Source organism: Acomys russatus, chromosome 8 (assembly GCF_903995435.1).
Source record: "Acomys russatus chromosome 8, mAcoRus1.1, whole genome shotgun sequence".
In the NCBI taxonomy this organism is placed as follows: domain Eukaryota; kingdom Metazoa; phylum Chordata; class Mammalia; order Rodentia; family Muridae; genus Acomys; species Acomys russatus.
Genome location: NC_067144.1, coordinates 2519798 through 2544135, shown reverse-complemented (window position 1 = coordinate 2544135; position 24338 = coordinate 2519798). Strand labels below are relative to the sequence as shown.

At 48.9% G+C, this 24338-nt stretch overlaps 1 protein-coding gene across 1 annotated transcript in view; it reads left to right on the top strand.

The window, feature by feature from the left end:
* The window catches only part of Pi4ka (phosphatidylinositol 4-kinase alpha), a 128998-nt gene that overhangs the window by 82376 nt on the left and 22284 nt on the right, over positions 1–24338 (top strand). The window contains 16 exon segments of the mRNA XM_051150612.1: positions 1462–1570; positions 2026–2167; positions 2313–2454; positions 5522–5570; positions 5573–5605; positions 9580–9650; positions 9729–9853; positions 10766–10847; positions 11058–11141; positions 12409–12498; positions 15259–15378; positions 18793–18885; positions 19902–20058; positions 20302–20441; positions 22690–22836; positions 23084–23235. Coding sequence (XP_051006569.1) covers positions 1462–1570; positions 2026–2167; positions 2313–2454; positions 5522–5570; positions 5573–5605; positions 9580–9650; positions 9729–9853; positions 10766–10847; positions 11058–11141; positions 12409–12498; positions 15259–15378; positions 18793–18885; positions 19902–20058; positions 20302–20441; positions 22690–22836; positions 23084–23235 — 1736 coding nt within the window.

The window sequence follows — 24338 nt, the reverse complement described above, 5'->3', positions numbered from 1 at the left end:
CAGAAATCCAGGTGTTTCCTGCAACTCTAGCTTTCTGGTCTTACAACCGACTACTTAAAAAAAAAAAAAAAATTTAAGAACCAAACCTGGAATTCAGCACTTCTTGACTCCCTGACACTTAACTATGTTCCTCATTTCAAGGTAACAGGTTCTGCACGGTCCACCCCACTGTTACTAGAACTCTCTTACGTATACTCTGGCTGTAGCTACTGTTGGGGTGTTGTTGCTGTTCTGTTTATTCAAGGCTTGCTTGTAGGTTAGGTATTTTTCCAACTTTCATCATTTGTTAGTTACTGATACAAGACTTCACTATGTAGTTCTGGCAAACCTGGAACTCACTACGTAGGCAGGGTGGTCTCAAACGCAGAGTTCCTTCCTCTGCCTCTGCCTCCACAGTGCTAGGATGGAAGGCGTGCATCACCACACCCAGCTTTTGTCCAATATTTAAATAATGGAATTTAGAAAATTTACAGAGTCCTTAAAGAATTGAGTAAAGACTATCCATGTGCAAACCACTTACACAAAACTTACTATTTTGCTATGTCTGCCTATCTCTATATATACATATACACATATGTACATACATACTGAGCAGGTGGTATCCTGAGTTACTGGAAGGTGAGAAGACGTGGCAGAGTCCTGTGCACTGGACTTGTGTTCCCTAATGGAGGGGTCTGTGGTTAATCCTGGGAGCCCACAGTCTCTATACAGCAAACATCTGATCACACTCAAATTTTTTTCTTCAAAATGGCCTTTAAAGCCAGATGTAGTGGAACCAGTACTCATGATGTAGTGGCCTGCAGACTTCTTGAGTTCAAGGCCAGCCTATTCTACTTAATGAGACCCTGTCTCAAAAAGAAAAAAATAGAAAAAAGTCCTGGGCGGTGGCATACACCTTTTAATCCCAGCCCTCAGGAGGCAGAGGTAGTTGGGTCTGGGTGACTTTGCAGCCAGCCTGGTCTACAGAGTGAGTCCAAGACAGCAGGGGCTGTTACATAGAGAAACCCTGGGGACGGAGAGGTGACTGCTCAGTCGGCCTCTCCGGCTGTGCTACCCTCTCTGAAGGCCCTCCTAGTCCTAGGCTTGGGACCTGAGGTTTCACTTAGCAACTGGTACTGTCTGCTGTTATCTGCCTGGCTAAGCTTGATGTGAAACTCATCACGAGGTTCCAGGAGCTCTGCCCCACTGCATTTGTTTTCCTCCCTGTTAGACAGCAGGCCCTTTGAGTGAACTCCCAGCACAGTGCCTGGCTCACCTTAAGCATTCCATATAAGCAGTGAGAGAGTGAACCTGCTAACTGGTAGGATATTGGGACCTGTCAGCCACTGCTCAGCATACCTATTTGCACCTTTCTGACTGGCTAAGGCTGGCATGGGGCTCTTGGGGAATGTGTGCTTGATTTCAGTCTTAGTATAGTTGAGTTTTACTAGCAAATAACCTTTCTGCCTTCCACCACGTCAGCTCACCCGCCGGTTACCACCCATCAAAGAAGCTAAACCTAGGCTACAGAAGCTTTTCCGGGATTTCTGGCTCTACTCTGTGCTGATGGGATTCGCCGTGGAAGGCTCAGGTAGTGGTGTCCCCCAGGGAAGGCTGAGGCTGCACTAGAAACAGCTGGGGTCACACTAATCCTCCCAGAGTCTGAGTGCATTTGATCTGAGCCCAAGTGTGGCTGCTCACTCCCATGGGTGCCCACATGCTGTGCAAAAGTAGAGAGCAGAGTTGGTTCTGTGTCTCATTGTGGGATCAGTTGTCTTAGGGGACCCAGGATTGTAGAAATTGCCAGTCAATACCCATCTAAGACTTGAACTAGGTACTCCATGTTCTCATGTTCTCTCTCTCTCTCTCTCTCTCTCTCCCTCTCTCTCTCTTCCCTTCCCTTCCTCCCCATCCCTCTTTCCACTCTTCCTCCACCTACACTCCCAGCTGGGAAAATGGCCTTACACATGCATATTTGCGGTGAGGGGGGCGGGGCAGCCTACTGTGCGTGCCCAGCCCTCTCTCACTCACAGCACTCTCTTACAGGACTCTGGCCAGAAGAATGGTATGAGGGAGTCTGTGAAATCGCTACCAAGTCTCCTCTACTTACCTTTCCCAGCAAAGAGCCTCTTCGATCAGTCCTCCAGTACAACTCAGCCATGAAGAACGACACGGTCACCCCTGTACGGTTGGCTTCTCTCTCACTCTTGTTAAACCGTCCAGAAAGAAATTAGGACAGATTTTCCTCCATGTCCTTACGTGCTGCTAACCACTGGGCTTCCTTTCTTCTGGGAAGGCGCCCTCACGAGCCTCTGAGTGTTTGTTCCTTCCAGGCTGAGCTGAGTGAGTGAGCTCCGAAGCACCATCATCAACCTGCTGGACCCGCCTCCCGAGGTGTCCGCCCTCATCAACAAGCTGGACTTCGCCATGTCCACCTATCTCCTGTCTGTGTATCGCCTGGAATACATGAGGTGCGTGAGCCCCAGCCACACACACTGAAGCAAGTCCTTCACTTTTGTGTCTTGGTAGACATCAGACTTTTCAACTCCTCTCAAGACCTACAACCACTAAAAAGCAAACAAACAATTGTTGGGGGATGGGACAGCATGCCTTTAATCCCACACTTGGTAGGCAGAGGCAGGCTGATCTCTTGAGTTCCAGACATTCTGGGTTACACGCAGATGTACATGTGCACACACACATGCGCAAACATAAATAAATCTAAAAAAATAAAATACACTTAGATGGTTAACGTAAAGAAGCTGGCCATCCCCTTACCATCTCCTATAGGTGTCGGGGTAGCTCCTCCCAGGCAGAGCCGGAAGGAGGCAGCTCGGCAGCACAGTGCTTGTCCCACCACATAGAAACAGAAAGACCCAGCATGCTCCAGTGCTGCCCTGCAGAGCTAGAAGAGCTGTCTCCCACTCCTCAAGAGTGGTGCTTGGGGTGACTCCAGTTACAGAGCCCAGGGCTCCCTGCAGACCCCCAAGCACCCTGTGCCAACGTGGAACAATCCCAGAGCTCTGGTTCGAGGTCAAGGCTTCAGTCCCCAGTTCCTGTTATTAGGAAAATGTTGACTTCACCATGTGAGAAGTTAAGATCAGCTGAGCCTGACACTCGCCATTACTTAGAGAGCCTGGTGGTAGCTTACAGCAGCTCAGGTGCCTCCTGAAGGGTGCTGCGGCACTGATGGGTGCAGACCTTATGCCCTGCTGTCTTACTGCAGCCCCTAGAACCCAACCGGCTCTTAATGTACCTATGGTTCAGGCACATGAATTTATTTCCTCTTTCTTCCTCTTCCCTAAAGGTTATAGGTGTTTTGTTTTCGTCTTCTTACATTGTATCTATTTGGCATATGTATGTGACTGTGGGTACGTGGTCCCCAGCGTGGACTGTGGGTACGTGGTCCTTAGCATGGACTGTGGGTATGTGGTCCCCAGCGTGGACTGTGGGTACGTGGTCCTTAGCATGGACTGTGGGTATGTGGTCCCCAGCGTGGACTGTGGGTACGTGGTCCTTAGCGTGGACTGTGGGTATGTGGTCCCCAGCGTGGACTGTGGGTACGTGGTCCCCAGCGTGGGTGGGTACGTGGTCCTTAGCGTGGACTGTGGGTATGTGGTCCCCAGCGTGGACTGTGGGTACGTGGTCCTTAGCGTGGACTGTGGGTATGTGGTCCCCAGCGTGGACTGTGGGTACGTGGTCCCCAGTGTAGACTGTAGGTACGTGGTCCACAGCGTGGAGCAGGGTTCTGAGGTGACCTGCAGGAGTCAGTCCTCTGACTATAAACTCAGGTTGTCTGGCAAGGAGCCAGGTACCGTTACCCACTGAGCCATCAGGTTGGCCCAGATAGGGTTTTGGTTTTGGTTTTGAGACAGGGTTTCTCTGTGTAGCCTTGGCTGTCCTGGACTTGCTTTATAGATCAGGCTGTTCTTGAACTCAGAGATCCTCCTGCCTCTGCTCCCCAAGTGCACCACCACTGCCAGGCTATAAATGAAAATTTTAAATAACAAAACAACCCCAAGAATGGCACAAATATACCAAAGGTAAAGAAATAAAGAATGTAGGTCAGCCAGGTGTGGTGGCACACGCCTTTAATCCCAGCACTCGGGAGGCAGAGGCAGGAGGATCGATATGAGTTCTCGAGGCCAGCCTGGTCTACAAAGTGAGTCTAGGACAGCCACGGCTTCACAGAGAAACCTGTCTTGAAAAAAACCAAAAAACAAACAAACAACTACAACAACAACAAAAAAGAGCGTCGATCTCTCCAGGTGTGGTGGGCTGGAGAAATGGCTCAGAGGTTAAGAGCACTGACTGCCCTTCCAATGGTCCTGAGTTCAATTCCCAGCAACCACATGGTGGCTCACAACCATCTATAATGAGATCTGATGCCCTCTTCTGGCTTACAGATGTACATGGAGGCAGAGTACTGTGTATATAACAACTAATCATTTTTTTTAAAAGAATGTAGGTTTCAGAGTGGGCATGGTAGCATATGACTTTAATTCCAGTATTCAGGTGACATAGTTGTTGGCTCTCTGTGAGTTCTGTTCTACATAGTAATTTCCTGGCAAACCAGGGTTACATAGTGAGACCCAGTCTTTTTTTTTTTTTTTTTTTTAATTATTTCCTTTTAAAAAAAAAAAGCAGGTCTTACTTTCTTAGTCCCAATTCCCTCGTTTCTGCTGAGAGACACCCATGTGCATTTGCTCACTTCTGTGCCAGTGTCCTGTGTTCAGGCATATGTGTAACACATGAAGCACAGTTTGTTAAGATTGTGGTGTGTTGGTGGTTGTGCTCCACTGCATGTAATGCTTCTCATTTTAAAAAGATTTTTTTATTATTATTATTTATATAGTGCTCTGCCTGAATGTATGGCTGCAGGCCAGAAGAGGGCACCAGATCTCATTATAGATGGTTGTGACCCATTGTGTGGTTGCTGGGAATTGAACTCAGGACTCTTTGGAAGAATAGCCGTGCTCGTACCCTCTGAGCCATCTCTCCAGCCCCCAATTCTTGTCATTTAATAGTATGTCTTGGGTATTTTTATGCCACAAGTATGTAGGACGCTGCCTCTGCTTTCGGCAGTGATGAGTGTCATCAGATGCCTGTTCTTTGGCTTCTTTACACCAGCCTCCGTTGGTGAGGAATTCAGATTAGCTGTTTGGAGTAATGCAGCCAGCACTGTTAGGGTCTTGGTTTCTGGCTGGGTGTGGTGGCGCAACACCTATAATCCCAGCACTTGGGCCCAGCAGATCTCTGTGAGTTCGAGGCCAGTCTGATTTACATAGCGATTCCAGGTCAGCCTTGTCTCAAAAAACAAAACAAAACAAAAAAAACAGAGACAAGACATGTACTAATGGTATTGGTCACCTTATAGAAAGTCCAAGTGACCATGTGCTCCTATGACACGGCCCAGATGCCTACAGATCCTCCAGCCTCCCCGGGTGGGACCACGCCAGTCTCTGGGGGGCAGGCCCAGCGCCAGGTCTCTGGGGGCAGGCCCAGGTGTGCACAGTGTACTCAAATCTGCCCTTCTTATTAGGGGTGCTTCGCTCTAACAGACCCAGACCGCTTCCAGGTCATGTTCTGCTACTTGAGGATAAAGCTATTCAGAAAGACAAATCCGGTAAGCTTATTATTACGGTACTTTCATGATAAAGTGAGCTTGAATGAGAAAAAAGGAAGGATGTTTCCTATTTTCTATTCACATAGAGAAAATAGTTATATGAAGTTACATACTCCACTGGAAACATCTTCATAAGATACATAACCTTAAAAAATACTGCAAGAGCCAGGAGGTGGTGGTGCATGCCTTAATCCCAGAACTCAGGAGGCAGAGGCAGGAGAATCTCTGTAAGTTTGCCAGGCCTACACAGAGAAGCCCTGTCCCAAATAAATAAATAAATAAATAAATAAATAAATAAATAATAGATAAATAAATAATATAATGAAACTGCAAGGTAAGACCATAAAGATGCTCCGCAGTTGTAGGTGCTGGCAAGCCTCAGCCTGATTTTGGTTCCTGGAACCCGCAGGGTAGAAGGAGAGAACTGACTTGCGTACCCTGCCTTCTGATGCTCCACACACCATCTGTACAGTGAAATACGCGTGCATATGTGCACATAAATAATAAACATGAGACTTCTTTCCTGTTTTAAAATGATTTATTACTACTTATTTTATAACCATTGCTGTTTTGCCTGCATGCCTGCATGTTTGTGTGAGGGTGTCAGGTCCCCCTGGAACTGAAGTTACAGACAGCTGTGAGCTTCCATGTGGGTGGCTGGGAATTGAAACCCTGGGCCTCTGGATGAGCAGCCAGTGCTGTTTAACTACTCAGCCTCCCAAAGACTATTTTTTTTAATACACCAGGGTGGCCTGGGATGTATTTCAGTTGGTAGAGTGCTAACTAGTGGGCCATAAAGCCCTTTATTCAGTTCCTAGAACACATGCCTCGTGTGCTAGTGCACTTGGTGTGGTACCGGGGTAGGTAGCCAGGCTCCGTGGGAGGCTGAAGCAGGAGAATTGCAAATTCAAGGCAAGCCTGGATAATTTAGAGACCTCTCAAAAGCAAAACAACGGCTGGAAAATGTCTCATAGGTAAGGAGGCTCACTATGAAGATCTAAACTCAAATTCCCAGCACTCATGCAAAAGCTGAAAATGTCTGTGTGCCAGCCAGATTCCTGAACTCCTGGCCAGCCAGCCTAACCAAAACGGCAAGCTTCAGGGTTAGTGAGAGAACCTGTCTGAAAATCAGGTGAGTAGTGATAGGAAAAAATACCCAGTGTTAGGGCTGGAGGATGGCTCAGAGGTTCAGAGCACTGACTGCCCTTCCAGAGGTTCTGAGTTCACTTCTGGCAAACCACATGGTGGCTTCACAACCATCCGTAATGAGATCTGGTGCCCTCTTCTGGCATGCAGGTTGTACATGCAGCCAGAGCACTCATTCATAAAATAAATAAATCCTTAAAAAATAATAAAAAAAAGAAAGGAAAAAAAAAAAAAAAAAGAAAACCAGGGGCTAGAGAGGTGGCTCACACCCTCACACCAATGCACATTAAATTAAATTAAATACACACACACACACAACACACCACCAGTGCCCTCCTCTGGTGTCTAAATGTGCACTCATGTATATAACAAACATACAAACACATACACAAAGGGAGGGTATAGGAATATAACTCAATGGTAGAGGAACATGTGTGGGACCCTAGATTCAATTCCCAGAACTGCAAACATTTTAAAAATTTATTTTAAAATACAACGTTCTGATTTTGCCATTGCTGCAAGGGCCCCAAACAGTAGTGCCCTATCTGTGCCAAGTGCAGCAGCGTCCAGACGTTGGTCTCTAACACTGTCCTCCGGCTAAGAAGGACCCAGGCTCCTCAGGTGGTCTGCAGCACCTTTCTGTTGCCAGAAAGCAGTCCTGCTTTTAAACATGAAGAGCAGGCTGGGAGAATCAGGAGCCAGCTAAACAGACTCTTAGTGAAGAAATTAGGATAATTTGAATATAAATAGTATTTTTATAATTTTGCTTAATTGGAACAAGTTTACATTATGAACAGCATAAATCACAATGACACCCTAAAAAGAGTAGTTTTGCTATAAATGTATAACAAAAGCGGGGAGACTACATTGGGAGGTAAGCATGCTCTTGTCCCTGTGACAGAACAGCATAGGGTCTGCACAGACGCTCCACACCCCTGCAGGTGTGCTCTAAGGCACCCTGTTTTACTTACTTACCCAGTACAGTGTAAGTGCCATGTAAACAGCTCACATGCTCTCCAGTGTGTTTTTACGTCATGTGTGTGTTTGCTTATATGTGTGCAAAGTGTCCCATGTGCACTTATTTCCTTCCTTCTTCCCTTTCTTTCCTCCTTTGGATTTCGAGATAGTTTTCTCTTTGTAGCCCTGGCCATCTTGGAACTCACTCTGTAGACCAGGCTGGCCTTGAACTCAAGATCCACCTGCCTGTGCCTCCCAAGTGCTGGGATTAAAGGTGTGCGCCACCCGTCTGGGTAGGTTTTATTTTCTTTGAATGGCTCCTGCAAGTCAGTTTGGGTTTGAACCTGTCACCCTGCCTTTACTATTTGAGTGCTGATACTACAGGAGGTGGGTTTTGCCATGACAGGCTCTGATATGTGAATGTCTTTGAACATCGTGTCACCCTTAAGCAACTTGAGTTTGGGGTAGAGAGGTGGCTCTGCAGTAGGAGAGCCTGCTGCTCTAGCAAAGGGCTGGAGCCACAGCCAGCACCGCGTCGGGCAGGTCCCTGTGAGCAGCTCCAAGCCGTCACAGGAACTTCATGCACGTCAATACACGAGACGCACAATCAATCATTTTTACAAAAACAAAAATTTAAGTTTCCAATTTTGAAGCATTTCAGATTTTCACTTTTTTTCTTGTTTTAAATGATGCCGAGGACCAGACCCAAAACCTCAAAAATGCTAGGCAAATACTCTTCCACAGAGATACAGCCTCAGGGTTTCAAACTTTCAGTTTTAAGATTAGAGTATTTGGGGCTGGAGAGATGACTCAGCAGTTAAGAGCGCTGGCTGCTCTTTCAGAGTGCCGGGTTCAGTTCCAGCCCCCACATGGCCACTCACAGCCATCTGTAAGTCCAAGGGATCGAAGGCCTCTGGCTTCCATAGACACAGTATACATGCATACACACAGGCAAACACTATATAATATTTTTAAGCCATGAGTCTATATTAATTAAATTATTGAATAAATGCAAAGTAGGGAGAAAGCCAACTATTTCTTAAAGATCTCCAGTTTATAAAAGTAGAAGAAACAGCGATAAACAGAAAATCCTCGTGGGCAGTCATACTACCTACTGTAGCTGAATCCATGAAGAGGCCACAACTGGCAAAATTTCAAAGAGAAATTAGATAGCCCATTGTCTGAATGTATCGTTCTGCAGGATACAACCGCTCTCTGTGGCTGTGGCACACTCCTCAAGTGTGGCCCTTAGTGCCTCAGCTCACAGCGTAGGCTTAGAAAGGCAAGAGCAGTCACTCAGACCTTGTGATGACAGTTCACACCAGGCATGGTGGCACACACCTGTAACCCCAGCACCCAGAAGTCTAAGGTGAGAGTATTGCCATGAGTTCAAGTCTAGCCTGGGCTACACATGAGAAACAAACCACTCAAACCATGTCTCAAGAAACTCACAAGACAAAAAAAAGAAAAGCATGTCCCCTCCAGTCTTCCCTCCAAGTCCCCCAAATCCACCCAACAAACAGGCATCACATAGCTAAATTGAGGGGCCTTCCATAAATTATCTGTGTCCTCAAAGTAGCAAGGTCAAGAATTTCAGGAACAGACTGAGGAGTCAACACATTTGTAAGAGACCAAGAGATTTGGGAAAATTCTATGTAGTGTCCTGGATTAGCTCTTGGGCATGAGTGGAGAGTTTAAAGGCTGAAGTTTGCCAGATAGTATTGTGCCAGTGCCTGTTTGCACGTTTTGACAAATGCAGGCTGGTTATGGCGGATGGTATGCACCGTGTGCTGCTCTGCACTTGTGAGTTTGAGACTGTTGGTAACATCCTGTGCCTGTGCCTAATGCCTGGGAACCCCGTCTCATTGCAGGGATGATGCAGTGTGTCATTGCTGTTGCTGACAAAGTGTTTGACGCCTTCCTGAACATGATGGCAGAAAAAGTAAGCCTCACCGGAGTGGCAGCCCGCGCCTGCTGGAGGCACACGGAAAGCCCCATGGGCCCTGTCTTCTCACTCTAGGCTAAGACCAAGGAGAACGAGGAGGAGCTAGAGCGCCACGCCCAGTTCCTGCTGGTGAACTTCAACCACATCCACAAGAGGATCAGGAGAGTGGCTGACAAGTACCTGTCTGGCCTGGTGGACAAGTCAGTAGGATTTCTCTCCAATGCTTGGGTGCATATAAACGTTGGTAGCTTAGAGCACAGACTCGGATGTCAGTGGGCTTGTTACAGCCTCATCGTAGCCAGGAACCATACTCATGCTGAGCCACTGGTGCTCACTGTCTCCTAATACAAGATTGAGCTGGAAGTCCCCCAGTAGGATGAGGATCCTATGAGCCCACACTTGCGTTGTCACTGCTCACTGCTTGTGTTGAGAGATAGAGCTGTCTCAGAGCATGACTGTGCACCGAGACCTCCCAGAAGGTCAGCTGGGGTCATCTCTGAAGTGGAGATACCACATTAGGACACACAGCCCTCCCACGGCTTCCTGGGAATGCCCAGGGGTTCTAGAGCCTGTCACAGAGGCTGGGGTCATCTCTGAAGTGGAGATACCACATTAGGACACACAGCCCTCCCACGGCTTCCTGGGAATGCCCAGGGGTTCTAGAGCCTGTCACAGAGGCTGCATGCCCAGGCACGGGATCGGCCAGGAACTGAGAGCAGACCTTCACATATGGCACGCAGCCATGTCCGGCCTCTTGAACAGTGAGCCACATACAGGATGAGCACCGCACAGCAGCCATCGGCAGGGACCAGGCAGCTGCTTTGCTTCATTCCAGTATTTTTGTTGTTCTCTTGTGCCATAATGTGAGAAACACTGAAGAGCCACCAGCAAAATCTAGACTGTCTTTGGAAAGGGGGTGTGTAGCCTCAGGACCAGGATGGGCTGGGCCTGAGAACATTTCTGACCAGCCTCCACCCGCCCCACTGTGGAGAGAGAGGTGGGTGGTGCCATGTCCTCAGTGGGCCCATGCTGGTGCAGGCGAAGCAGCAGAGGTGGACAGCGCAGGCTCCCAGAAAGCTCATCTTCACCCTGAGAACTGTTTCCTGCTGTAGGTTTCCACACTTGCTCTGGAGCGGGACTGTGCTGAAGACCATGTTGGACATCCTGCAGACCCTGTCACTGTCACTAAGCGCTGTGAGTGGATCTGCTAACACATGAGCTTCCTTTCCATGTGTTGTGCCGCCGTCCTCCTCTAGTCACACCCCTGAGCCTCACTTATGGAGTGGGTATCCGAATTGTTCCCTGGGGGCCCATGTGGGGCATGTGGTGGGAAAGGGTAGCAGCCACGCTGTGTCACATGCTTGGCAGAAGTACCTCGGTGGCTTAGGGGTTGTCGGTTTCCAGGATATTCACAAGGACCAACCTTACTATGACATTCCTGATGCCCCCTATCGGATCACGGTTCCTGACACATATGAAGCCCGGGAGGTAAGTCCACCTGGTTTCCTAGAATGAGGGGATTCCCTGGGACTGTGAAGACAAGTGCTCAACATACCTTGGGTCCCCAAGTCCCCAGCATTTAGCAGTACGATGGTTCTTGGCACTGTAACATTGCAGGGAAACACCTGAATTCCCAGGCCTGTGCTTCCCACTGGGCAGCCCTGCCTCTGCAGCAGTCCTGCTTTAGCTGCCAACGGCATTTCCAGCTGTGAGTCAGCTACCAGCCAGGTAGACCCTGAGCAAGCACAGTCTTCAGAGCTCAGCCCTCTGAGCCTGCTAACTTCTTCACTGTACAAGAGAATCACACGCTCTGGTTTTGCCATACCATGGGCAATTGGGTAAAATAGCCCCAGATGAGGAAGATGGCCTGGGAGCTTCTCCCCACTGAGTCTGACATGGAGCCCCTGCTGCCAGGGACTGAACTAGCTCAGCACTCCTCTAGCTTGAGGCAGGGGTCTGACATAACTCGGGCCTCCCCAGCTGGACAAGCTGTCAGTCTCAAGAATCCAGACGCAGTGCTGTGGTGCCAGTGAGGACTCCTTTCCACCTAGAACAAGCCTTTCCCTTTAGTCACTGACATGGGACATGCTGCACAGTGGCCTTAAGATACACTGTTCATATACAGACGTGGGGGCACACACCTGTAATCCAGCACTCGGGAGGCATAGGCAGGCGATCTCTGTGAGTTTGAGGCCAGCCTGGTCTACAAAGTGAGTCCAGGACAGCCAAGGCTACACAGAGAAACCCTGTCTCAGAAAACAAAACAGAAAAAAGATGCTGTTTATGTTGTAGGCTCTGCCACACAGCCTTATGCGGGGACTTCAGACCACAGTGTACTCAGAATTCCTAGCCCTGGGGCTTTGGGATTAGTGCGTGGTCACTGATAGAGCTTCCATACCCATTACCATAGACTAGGTGGTCTACTGATTTTCTCACAGTTATGGGGATAAAAAGTCCAAGAACAAACGGTTGATGGCGAGTCTTCTGAGCTCACGCTCCTTGGAGTGCGGATAGCCAGCTTCTCACTGTGCTCTCACATGGCCTTCCCTCTGAGGGTGTGTGTGCCTGGCATTCCTGCATTTCTTCTGTGCATAAGTACAGAAGCTGCATTAGTCAGGGTTCACCCCAGTGGCCTTTAATGGAATCGCCTTTTTCAAAGCCCTGTCCAAATGCACTTTCATTCTGAGTTTCTGAGGGTCAGGCTGTCTACATAAGCCAGTCACCGCACGCTGACTTCAGGTTGTTCGACTTCCAGAGCATTGTGAAAGACTTTGCTGCACGCTGTGGCATGATCCTGCAAGAAGCCATGAAGTGGGCACCCACGGTCACTAAGTCCCACCTACAGGTACTTTCTGCAAATATCAAAAAGCAGTCAAAATATAAACACTAGTGTGAACAAACAGCACAAGCATCAGTCTAAAGCCTGAGGACAGTGCTGCCCAGGGCTGCTCTGCTGGGCGTGAGTCGGGTTAGGGCCCTGGGTCTCACCTCCACACTACCTACGGTGTTGAGGCTGGGGGAGGACTTGTGGCTGCTTGCTAGGTTAGGTGTGGCAATATGGGGCGCTGGGACAGTGCCGCAAGCCAGCAGGAGTGCCACTTAGCCTTGATGCATTATATGCACCTGAGAGTGCGGTGGAGGCTGACGTGAAGTTCTGTCCCGTGAAGGGCAGTCCAGGCTACATACATAGAGAGATCTGCATTTCTTCTGGCTAAAGTGCTGGCTTGCAAAGAAAACAAAAATGGGGCCTGGAAAGATTGCCCAGCGGTTAAGAGCACTGACTGCTCTTCCAGAGGATGGACCAAGGTTCAATTCCCAGCACCCACACACGGCAGCTTACAAATGTCTATAATGCTTGTTTCAGGGGACGGACCTCAGCACCCTTCACACAGACATACATGCTTTCAAAATACCAGTGTATGTAAAATAAAAATAAATAAATTATTTAAAAAAAAAAAAAAAAGAATAAGAAGGCCAGGCGTGGTGGCACACGCCTTTAATCCCAGCACTGGATCACTGTGAGTTGGAGGCCAGCCTGGTCTACAGAGCTAGTCCAGGACAGTCAAGGCTACACAGAGAAACCCTATATTGGAAAAACTGGAAAGAAAGAAAGAAAGAAAGAAAAAACAAAAATGCCACAGTATATGGAAGGGAAAAAGCCTTAGAAGGAATCTAACATTAGGAAAAAGAAGATACCACTAGAAGGAATCTGAACCTCTTGAGTGAAGCCTGGGAATTTACCTCAGTAGAGCTTTTAAGGGGAAGCTAATTTTGTTTGTTTCTGTTTTTCAAGACAGAAGTCTCTGTGTAGCAGCCCTGGCTGTCCTGGAACTCAGTACGTAGACCACACTGGTCTTTAACTCATAGAGATCTGCCCACCTATGCCTCCTGCGTGCTTGGATTAAAGGCATGCGCTACCACGCCAGGCTCAAGGGGCACTATTTAAAAAAATATCCCTCAGCCAGTCCTGGTGGCGCACACCTTTAATCCCAGCACTCAGGAGGCAGAGGCAGGTGGATCTCTGTGAGTTCAAGGTCAGCCTGGTCTACAAATTGAGTTCCAGGACAGCCAGAGCTACACACAGAAACCCTGTCTCAAGAACAAAACAAAATATGGCCCCCCCAAAAAAGTCTTCCTGTTGGTGAAGCACAGGAAGGGCAGAGCAGCTGGCTCTGAGAGTCTTAGAGGCAGTGTAAAATGCACCGAGCGAGAAGCCATGACTTGTGCCTCCCATTACTGTGAGGTTGCTCCTTCCACGAAGGGGCTGCTCAGCATGAGCTGATCAGTACTGGGAGAGAGATCATCTGGACCCAGTGTCCACACAAAGGAGGACAAAGCCAAGCCATCATTTGACACTTTGTACTTTCAATATTTGTCCACTGGAATTCTTCAGATGTTTTTTCATCAACTCATTAGTATTTGAAGAATATCTGGTTTCCTTCATGTCATGCAGAGGACAGGAGCCATTGCCACTAGTGAAATCAGGAACCCTTAGTGCCCCACGGTTTCAGGGAACATAAGAACAGTAGCCAGAGCTCCACCCTACCCCCACCCTGCTGCTTTTTTGTTGTTGTTATTTGTTTGTATTTTGGTTTTTTTTTTTTTTTTCAGGCAAAATTAGCCTTAAGAAGAAAATAGAGGCCGGGTGATGATAACACATGTCTTTGATTCCAGCACTCGGGAGGCAGAGGCCGGCGGATCTCTGAGTTTTAGGCCAGCCTGGTCTACAGAGCGAGTTTCAGAATAGCCAGAGCTACACAGAGAAACCCTGTCTTGAAAATAATTCTACCAGGCATACTGCACTCCAGTCCCTTGTGCTTTCCCCAGGAATCCATCCCTTCAGAGCCCTGACTTCATGCAGCTCTCACTGACCAACTTTACTGCTTGCCTTCCTGTCCCAGCCTTGGCCACTCAGGTCTTCCCTCCTCGGTGCCCACAACAGTGGTCCAGGCTTAGTAGCAAATCTGACTTGGTTTTTAAATTTAACCATTCCTCAGTCCCCATCACTGCAGAGTCTGATCCATAGAAGGATCAGAAATTCCTAAGATGGTATTATGTATTTTCTCTGTCTCCTCCTGTTCCTGCTCCTCTGGTGAGGAGAATATGTCCCAAGTGTGGGACCCTTCCTTCTCCTCTTGCTCTGCCATGTGTCCCTTTGTCCTGGTGTCCTTATTCTGGGTTCCCACTGCACACGTCCCTCTGTAGCCGAGCTCTGCCGTAGCAGAACAGACATCTGCATGTGGCCTCAGTACAGCCTGCATGTTTACAGCAGGCCTGGAGCTAGGCAGCCTGTTTCCTGCAGCTGGCAGTACACTGCCTGGAAACCTTATGTTCCCTGAAACCGTTGGGCACTAAGGGTTCCTGCTTTCATTAGTGGCAATGGCTCTTGTCCTCTACATGACATGAAGGAAACCAGATATTCTTCAAATACTTGCAATCAAGAATGGTCCCCATGACATAGCCTGGTGACCGTGTGACAGCCACTCGAAGCTCAGGGCCACATCCACAGCCGGCAGGTCAGGGCGGACCCTGCACTGAAACCTGGGGTCTGATCTGAGGCTGTACACTTCTGTTAAGTGAACTGGCTTGTTTTCTCCCATTTCAGGAATATCTGAACAAACATCAGAACTGGGTGTCAGGACTGTCCCAGCACACAGGACTGGCCATGGCCACGGAGAGCATCCTTCACTTTGCCGGCTACAACAAGCAGAACACGACTCTTGGAGTATGTGCAAATGTCCTGTGGAACAGTGAGCCCTGATCTGTGAGAGCAATAGCATAGGGGGAAGGGCTAAGCCTATATGTAGATTTTCATGAGAGACAGCTGTAGGTGCATGGGACATCTCTTAACAGATAGGAATTAATGAGGTGCCCATACAGTCATTTTCCTATTGTGCTCAAGTTTTGAAATATATCCAGCTGAGCACTGGTGGTGCACACTTTTAATCCTAGTACTTGGGAGGCAGAGGCAGGAGGATCTCTATGAGTTTGAGGCAACCTGGTCTACAAAGTGAGTTCAGGACAGTCAAGGCTACACAGAGAAACCCCTGTCTCAAAAAAAAAAAGGAAAGGAAAGAAAGAAATATATCCATTTTAGAAGGTAAAACTTGATTCATTAATGAAATCTGACTTTCCAGTGTCTATAGAGAGGAAAGAAACTGGCTTCTCAGACATGCACAGCATTTCATCAGTCACACTGGCTGGGACTCAGCCTTCCTAGTGCTGGGACCCTTTAATACACTTCCTCATGTTGCAGTGATCCCTAACCATGAAATTATTTCATTGCCATTTCTTTTGTTTGTTTGTTTGTTCCGAGGCAGGGTTTCTCTGTGTAGCCTTGACTGTCCAGGACTCACTTTGTAGACCAGGCTGGACTGGAACTCACAGTGATCCGCCTGCCTCTGCCTCCCGAGTGCTGGGATTAAAGGCGTGCGCCACCACGTGTGACTTTCATTGCCATTTCATAACTGTAATTTTGCTAATGTTATGATTGTAATGTAAATATCTGACATGTGTGATATGGGATATGTGACTCCTGTGAAAGGGGTCATGACCCACAGGTTAAGAACTGCTGGTCTGAGCCAGTCATTGGTGGCACACGCCTTTAATCCCAGCACTCGGGAGGCAGAGGCAGGTGGATCGCTGTGAGTTCAAGGCCAGCCTGGTCTACAAAGCAAGCCTAGGATAGTCAAGGCTACACAGAGAAACCCTGTCTCGGGAAAAAAAAAAAAAAAGCAGTAATTTTGGAATTGGGCCAAAGTTTAAGTCACGATGGGACGGACAGTTAGTTGCACTTGCAGCATATGGCTGTGTTGTACTCTAGACCCACACACACAGTCGGTACAAACCCTGAATACTGCCAGATATGGTGCATGCTCAGCCCTGGGTGGGCTGTGGGATGTGCCATGTGGAGGTGCAGAGCTGAGGCCTGTCGTCATGGAGCTCATGCCTTGGTGTTACTGAATTTACCCTGAAGACATTAGCCTTGGCAGATGTGGCCAGATGAACTGAGCACAGCTAGCTGTCCCTGCCTTCCTATTCTAACAGCACAGTAGATTGTCGGCAGTTAGGGCAGAGAGACACCGATCTACACTGCCGTCTTCCTCAGCCTGAAGAGGTCCCCTAGAATTTTAGGGTCCTCAGCTCAGGCCAAGCCTGGACTTGTGACTTTGATGCTGAAAGGATTTCAGGATTAACAGTAGAGTTGAGGAAGCTGTATCAAAGTTGGCTTGGTTTAAGATAGTGTCTCACTGTGTCGCCCTGGGCATTAGAAGATGGGTTAAAGACTGGGTATGGTGGTGCACGCCTTTAATCCCAGCACTCGGGAGGCAAAGGCAGGCAGATTACTGTGAGTTTGAGGTCAGCCTGGTCTACAAAGCAAGTCTAGGACAGCCAAGGCTACACAGAGAAACCCTGTCTCAGAAAAAAAAATGGGTTAAGAGAGGCTCTCAAGGGGCTAGAGAAATGGCTCAGTGGTTAAGAGCACTGGCTATTCTTCCAAAGGTCCTGAGTTCAATTCTCAGAAACCACATGGCGGCTCACAACATCTATAATGAGATCTGGTGCCCTCTTCTGGTGCGCAGGTATACATGCAGGCAGAGCACTGTACACATAATAAATAGAGAGGGTGGGGCTCTCAGAAGCAAGGTGTGCGTGTATGGGTACAGGCTGTTCAAGGCGGTTGGTCACAGCCTGGTGATCCTTGGCTTATACCTCAAAGGATTGCTGAGAAACTTTTCTCCTTTCTCTTTTACTGGGTGAGTGATATGAGGGGTGGCTCCAGACATCTTGAATGAAATTGTAATATGATCACATAAACCAAAAGCTACTGGGCTGGTAGTCTGTGCTGAGAATCTCAGAAAACTGCAGGTTCACGGCTAGGAAGGGAGAAGGGCCTCAAGCAGCTGTCAGCACACTGTGCTGGAATCTTTGGGTATTGCTGGCAGATGCTTCAGCAGGTTCCCTGGGTGAGGGCCTTCTTTTCCCCTTCTCTTGTTTCCAGGATTTTCTCTACCTTCCCGTGTCGCCTTAGGGTCAGGGCCCCAGCTTTGGGCTCTCCACTCCCTGGAGAGCACATATGAGCAAAGGCACGCCTTAAAGCCAACTGCTCTTTTCTAGGCACCAGCCAGCCAGCTCACGAGGAGGGGGGGTCCTGTTTTGCTGGAAAGAGTTTTTTCATCTTTGTCCTAGGAAGTTATAAGTTACAAGTAAGGAGAAGACACTTGTGGTTTTTGTTGCTGTTGTTGGTTTTTTGTTTTGTTTTGGTTTGGTTTTTTTGTTTTTTGGTTTCTTTGTTTTTTTGTTTTGTTTTTTTAGAGTGTCTCATTATGTAGCCCTGGCTGGTCAGGAACTCACCCTGTAGACGAGGCTGTCCTTGAACTCACAGAGGTCCTCCTGCCTGTGGCTCCCGAGTGCTGGGATCACAGGTGTGTGCCACCACATCTGGCTGGGTGGACTCTCGATGGTTAGGAAGAGGTGCTCTCTGTTCTGTTTGATTGTTTGTGCTTGAGATCCTGACTAAGGTGCCTCTGTCCTGTGAAAACAGAGGAGACCAGAGTCCCCAAGTCCACATTCTCACAGTGGCATCTCTCACAGTACATGTATGTAGTGCTGGACACTTTATTCTCAGCACTCGGGAGGCAGAGGCAGCCAGATCCCTGAGTTCAAGGCCAGCCTGGTCTACACAGCAAGTTCCAGGACAGCCAGGGCTACACACAGAAGCCCTGTTTCAGAAAAAACAAAATTAAGATTTTCCATGAGGCATGTAAGTCTCTAGATGGCGTTCGTGGATGCTCACTTATGTGTGCTCGCCAGCACTGAAAGCTGGGTAATCTTTACATCAGAGCTTGACTTCTTTCCTGGATTCTGGTTAAACATAAGAAAAAGATGATGTTTCAACATCTAAAACTACTCTCTGGGGCTGGAGAGATGGCTCAGTGGTTAAGAGCACTGTCTGCTCTTCCAGAGGTCCTGAGTTCAATTCCCAGCACCCACATGGTGGCTCACAACCATCTGTAATGTGATCTGATGCCCTCTTCTGGCCTGCAGGTGTACTTACAAATAGAGTGTTTATATACATAAAATAAATAAATCTTTAAAAAAAAAAAAAAACAACCCTACTCTCTGTCCTTGTCCGTAGGCAACTCAGCTGACTGAGCGCCCAGGCTGTGTGAAGAAAGACTACTCCAACTTCATGGCATCCTTGAATTTGCGCAACCGCTATGCGGGCGAGGTACTTCTCTTACACCAGAGGCTGTTCTGAGCATCGATTTGATGCCATTTAACTATCTCACAGTGCGGCATGAACGAGGGATCTGGTGATGTGGAATTTACTCCCTTGGGGCAACTTGGGGAGCCTGGGTACCAGCACTCGCTGGCGTGTTCCGGGGCACGTATGACAGCTACTCAGCCCCTGTGCAGGAAAGTGATGCGGGCACACTCAGGCAGGCCAGGCATTTTGTTGAGTGGTAGCAAATGTGTGCAGTGCCGTGCATTCTCCTGGACACTTACTAAGTCTTCTAGTCTTACAGATAAAGGCTCCTGAGATTAAATAGCTTGCCAAAGATAGGGTCAGGAACATGTCTTCTCACCCCACACAGGAGGCTTTCACTCACACCAGAATTTATTCCTGGCTAACCAAATCATTCCCCTGTCTGACTTCTGTCTTCTTTTTCCACAAACTCCAATCTAGTCAACATTGAAGGTGGAGACCGACATCCCGTGAAGTTTATTAGAGCAATCTTCTGAGAGCTGCTCGCCCCTCAACACCCTGCCTTTTGCTCAGTCCAATAGCTGCGCTCCTCCAGCGGATCTTGGCAGAGCCCCTTGCTGTACTCAGCATGTGCTAGCTGCACGCTGAGAGTTGCAGAGAGCCTATTCCGTGCCATCTTGAAGGAGTCATAGCTCCTATATACCAAGTATATGAGCAAGAAAGTAATAGTTCTGAAAATAATTATGTATGAAAAACAGTAAAGCGGTCTTTGTTGGAGTCATTAATTGAATCTGAAAGTTTATTGACTAGCTTGTGTCCATATGCCTTGCCCACACCCAGCCCATGGACACTGATGAGTGCATGCGTCCACCTCCAGGATCAGGGCTGGTGAAAACACCTGTATAGAGTTTCTGGAGAGATGCTGCTCAGTGAGAGCATCACCGAAGTGAGCTCTACTTGGGGCAGAGTCCCTGGCCAGTCCTCACTCATGTGCCCGGCTGACTGGCACAGCTGCTAATAAGTGTACTTCTTCACAGGTGTATGGGATGATCCGGTTCTCAGGTGCCACAGGCCAGATGTCTGACCTGAACAAAATGATGGTCCAGGATCTGATTACAGCTCTGGACCACAATAACCCTCAGCACTACACCCAGGCCATGTTCAAACTGACTGCAATGCTCATTAGCAGCAAAGGTAACACACAGAAGTTTCATGGGATTCTGGGTTCATTTCCACGTGAATGTTTGCTTACACACGCTGATAACTTGAACTCTGTCAAACAGAGCTGGAGCCCTGCTAGTACAAGTCTCATCTGATGAGCCCTATTATAAAGGCATGGTTGTCCCCAGGTGGTGCTGGCTCTCATGACAGCCTAGGGAAGCCATGTTCAGGCCCAGCCAGAGTCAGAGCCTTTGACGGATCTGTGTTTGGTTCCAGACTGTGACCCGCAGCTCCTCCACCACCTGTGTTGGGGGCCCCTCCGGATGTTCAATGAGCACGGCATGGAGACTGCACTGGCCTGCTGGGAGTGGCTGCTGGCTGGCAAGAATGCAGTGGAAGTGCCGGTAGGACGCTGAGCCCAGCTTAGCCCGTGTGTGGTGGGGTGAGAGACGGGGAAGCCGCCCTGCCTCTGCTGTCAGCCAGTGGAAGCGCTGGGCTCCAGAAGGAATGTTGCGAATGGTAGAAGTACCGTGATGGTGGAGTGATGCTTGCAGAGCCTGTATGTCGAAGGCTCAGGATGGCAGGCAGGCTCTGTGGTAAGACGGGAGGACTGTGGGCTGCTACCCACCGATGCTGACTGGGAGCAAGTGCTTCCTGGCTTTCTGTGTGGGATCAGCCACCTTACCCTAGGTCTGTGTCTACATTTACTGCTTCATGGAGCCTGCAGGCAGGACTATACCTGTTGAGTAACCCTTTTCTGAAATGATTGGTACAGAAACCGTTTCAGACTTTGCATTTTTTTTTCTTCAGATTATGGAATATTTGCATGTATACAATGAAGTATATTTTATGGGACATGTGTCCCATGTGCAAGACACATGTTCATGTATGTATCATTTACATCTTATGTACCATAGCCTGAAGACTTTTTTTTTTTTTTTTTTTTTTTTTTTTTTGAGACAGGGTTTCTCTGTGTAACAGCTCTGGCTGTCCTGGACTCACTTTGTAGACCAGGCTGGCTTTGAACTCACAGAGATCCACCTGCCTCTGCCTCCCTAGTGCTGGGATTCAAGGTGTGTGCCACCATGCTCAGCTCCTGAAAACAATTTTAAGCAATATTTTTTACTTATTTTCTGTGTATAGTTATTTTGTCTGCATATGTGTCTGTGCGCCTCATGCATGCCTGGTGCCTGAGGAAGTCAGAAGGAGGCATCACACCCCCTGAGATGAAGTTGGAGATGGGTAGGAGCTAACAGATGCATGGAACAGAATCCAGGATCTTTTCAATAGCAACAACTGATATTAGCCCCTGGACAGCTGCCTGCCCCACCCCTTGCATTGTTTTAATGTGCCTACTTGGTTTGTTGTGTCAGGCTTCCCCTCCACGCTGTTCCATAGAGCCACACCCCTCACAGACGCTAGCCAGAGAATTAGAACTGATTCAGCCACACTGGGGAGAGCAGTGTTTATGACCACTGTTGTCAACCCTCACATTGCGTCTTGGATTCCAGGTGCCCTTGAACATGAACTTGCAGCCTATATTTAGGGTAGGTAGTTTGAGCCACTAGCAAGGATGGTGGAGCCAACTTCACATAGCGCCTGTCCCAGGTTGTGGGTCCTGAAAGCACCCATGGTGGGAATCTAACTATTCTTCCCAAGGGCTCTTTCCCAAGAAAGCTTCATGGCTGACCATGGTGGTGCATACCTTGGCAGGGGCAGGTGGATCTCGGTGACCTCAAGGACACCCTGGAGTACAGAACAAGTTCAAGGCTACACAGTGAAACCTTGTCTTAAAAAAAAAAAAAGCAAAGCGTGTGGGGTGGGCTCAGTAGGGACCCCTCAGCATGTAGTCCCAACATCCCTTTTGCCTGCCAGGACAGCGTCACCTACACAATTGTCAGCACCTCCATTCCTGGCCTGCAGTCTAGTTTCCTGCCACCAAGCACCATGAGGTTAGCTGACGGGCATACTAGCCAGGTGCTATATTTTTACCTTTACCTTTAAATAGACCCAGAATCTGGCCACATCCTAGCATTGCAGCCGCACTTGCGAGAGGCAGCAGGAGGTCAATGAGAGCGAACACCAAAGGAGCAAGACTATAAACTCTCACAGTGTGTACGCGCACACACACACGCAATTTAACGTCCCCTACCAGGGCTACCAAATAGCTGAGCCTATGGGGGCCATTCTCACTGAACCACCATGCCCAGTGAGTCGGTTACTTTTTTTCCCCTTGAGACAGGGTTTCTCTGTGTAGCCCTGGCTGTCCTGGACTCACCAGGACAGAGCCTGCCCTGCATCAGTGCATCACAACTGTGCTGCGCCATGCCCCGCTGGGCCCATGGGCTGGGGTGACAGTCAGGCTGCCCTGGGACATGGGCATGTGATACTGTTTCACACTTCCCTTGCCTTCTAGTCCAGTATTGTCTTATTTTGTGTTTGTTTGTAAGGAAGTATGTCATTCTGTAATACAGTTTGTCCTGAAACTATGTAGCCCAGGCTGAACTTGAACTCACTAGTCCCCTGCCTCAGCCTCCCAAGAGCTGGGGTCACAGGCATGAGCTGCCACGTCGAGCCTTATTCATCAGTTGAGAAACAAAGCACGACCCCTGTGCTCTCTGGAGGAGCTGAGCGATCTTTTCCACTTGCAGTTTATGCGGGGAGATGGCAGGGGCCTGGCACATGACGGTGGAGCAGAAGTTCGGCCTCTTCTCTGCTGAAACGAAGGAAGCAGACCCTCTGGCAGCGTCAGAAGCAAGTCAGCCAAGGCCTTGTCCACCTGAAGTAACACCTCACTACATCTGGATCGATGTGCGTGTCTTCCCTCAAGCTTGGCTCTACAGCCAGCCTCAGGAACAGCTGGGGCAGGCCAGCACACCAGCCAGCCTAGGGGCTCTGACCTGAGACAAAGGGTGACCTCCAGACCCCTCCTCTGGTCCTCCCTGACTCTCAGAACTCCTCTTACTAGCTTACTAGCTTATTGCCAGCACTAGGATGAGACTGGCCCACCCCAACTTACGCAGTTTTTTGTTTTGTTTTGTTTTTTACCTTTTCCCAGTTCCTGGTGCAGCGGTTTGAGATTGCCAAGTACTGCAGCTCTGACCAGGTGGAGATCTTCTCCAGCCTGCTGCAGCGCTCCATGTCCCTGAATATTGGAGGAGCTAAGGGGAGCATGAACAGGCATGTGGCAGCCATCGGACCGCGTTTCAAGTGAGGGCTCTATTTCTCTGGGGGCGTCCGGGTGTCCTGTTATTGGCGTGTGGGACATAAATCATGGTATGGGTGGGTGGGTATCTTCTCTGGTGTTTCTGTGCAATGTAGAGTAAATCCTATGGCACTGTCCTAGAATTATCAGAAAGAGTTTACAGAAGACACGAGATCATGTGCCTCTAGCTGGTTAAGGCCCTCTCCCCCCCAGTACAGCCCTTCTCACCAGGGCATGGCCTCTGCTGTCGCTATGAGGGGCCATGGCTAGCACCGGTGTGCTCATCTGCCCACGCATGATGGAAGCTCTTGCATTTGCCTCTTCCCTGAGCACCTGACCCTGACCCCAGAGCCCACCGACCCCATTTGTACTTCTCCCACCACGTACAGAGAAGGGCAGTCCTCTTGTTCACCTATAATTTCCTACAATGCAATGTAAAAAGATATAGAAAATTATTCCTAAGAATCATGGTGGTGCACGCCTGTAATCCCAGCACTCAGGAGGCAGAGGCAGGAGGATCTCTGTGAGTTTGAGGCCAGCCTGGTCTACAAAGAGAGTCCAGGACAGCCAGGGCTGTTACACAGAAAGACCCTGTCTCAAAAAACCTAAAAAGAAAAGAAAGATTCCTTTGGTGCTTTGCAGTAGAGTGTAGCTGTCATAGAATTAGCTGCCTGCACCACCACATTGGAACAGCCCTCAGGATCAGCTGGCCTCATAGATACACACAGAAAAATGAGTGTGTCCTCCTCCTTTCTCCTGCTGCCCTACGCATCCACATACAGATACTTTTGGTTTCCCTTTCAATGCTGGGTCTAACCTTTCTTGCTTCCTTTCACATTTAAGGCCACTTGGGGTAGAACAGGCCTGTCTGTTGTTCTGCCCAGCACAGGCCATCTGCTAGGACGCAGTAGCATATGGTAGTGTCTATACTTCTGCTGGTGTGGACAGCCTCCGTCAGGTCCATCCTGCACCTTAGGCCCAGCCTAACTGACCACAGTGCCCTGCACCCCTAGCTGGGCCTGGAGAGTCCAGGCCAGCCTGTTTCTGCTCCGTGTGACCGTGCTTGTTTCACAGGGTCCTTGTTACTGCCAGCTGTAGCTGGGATCTG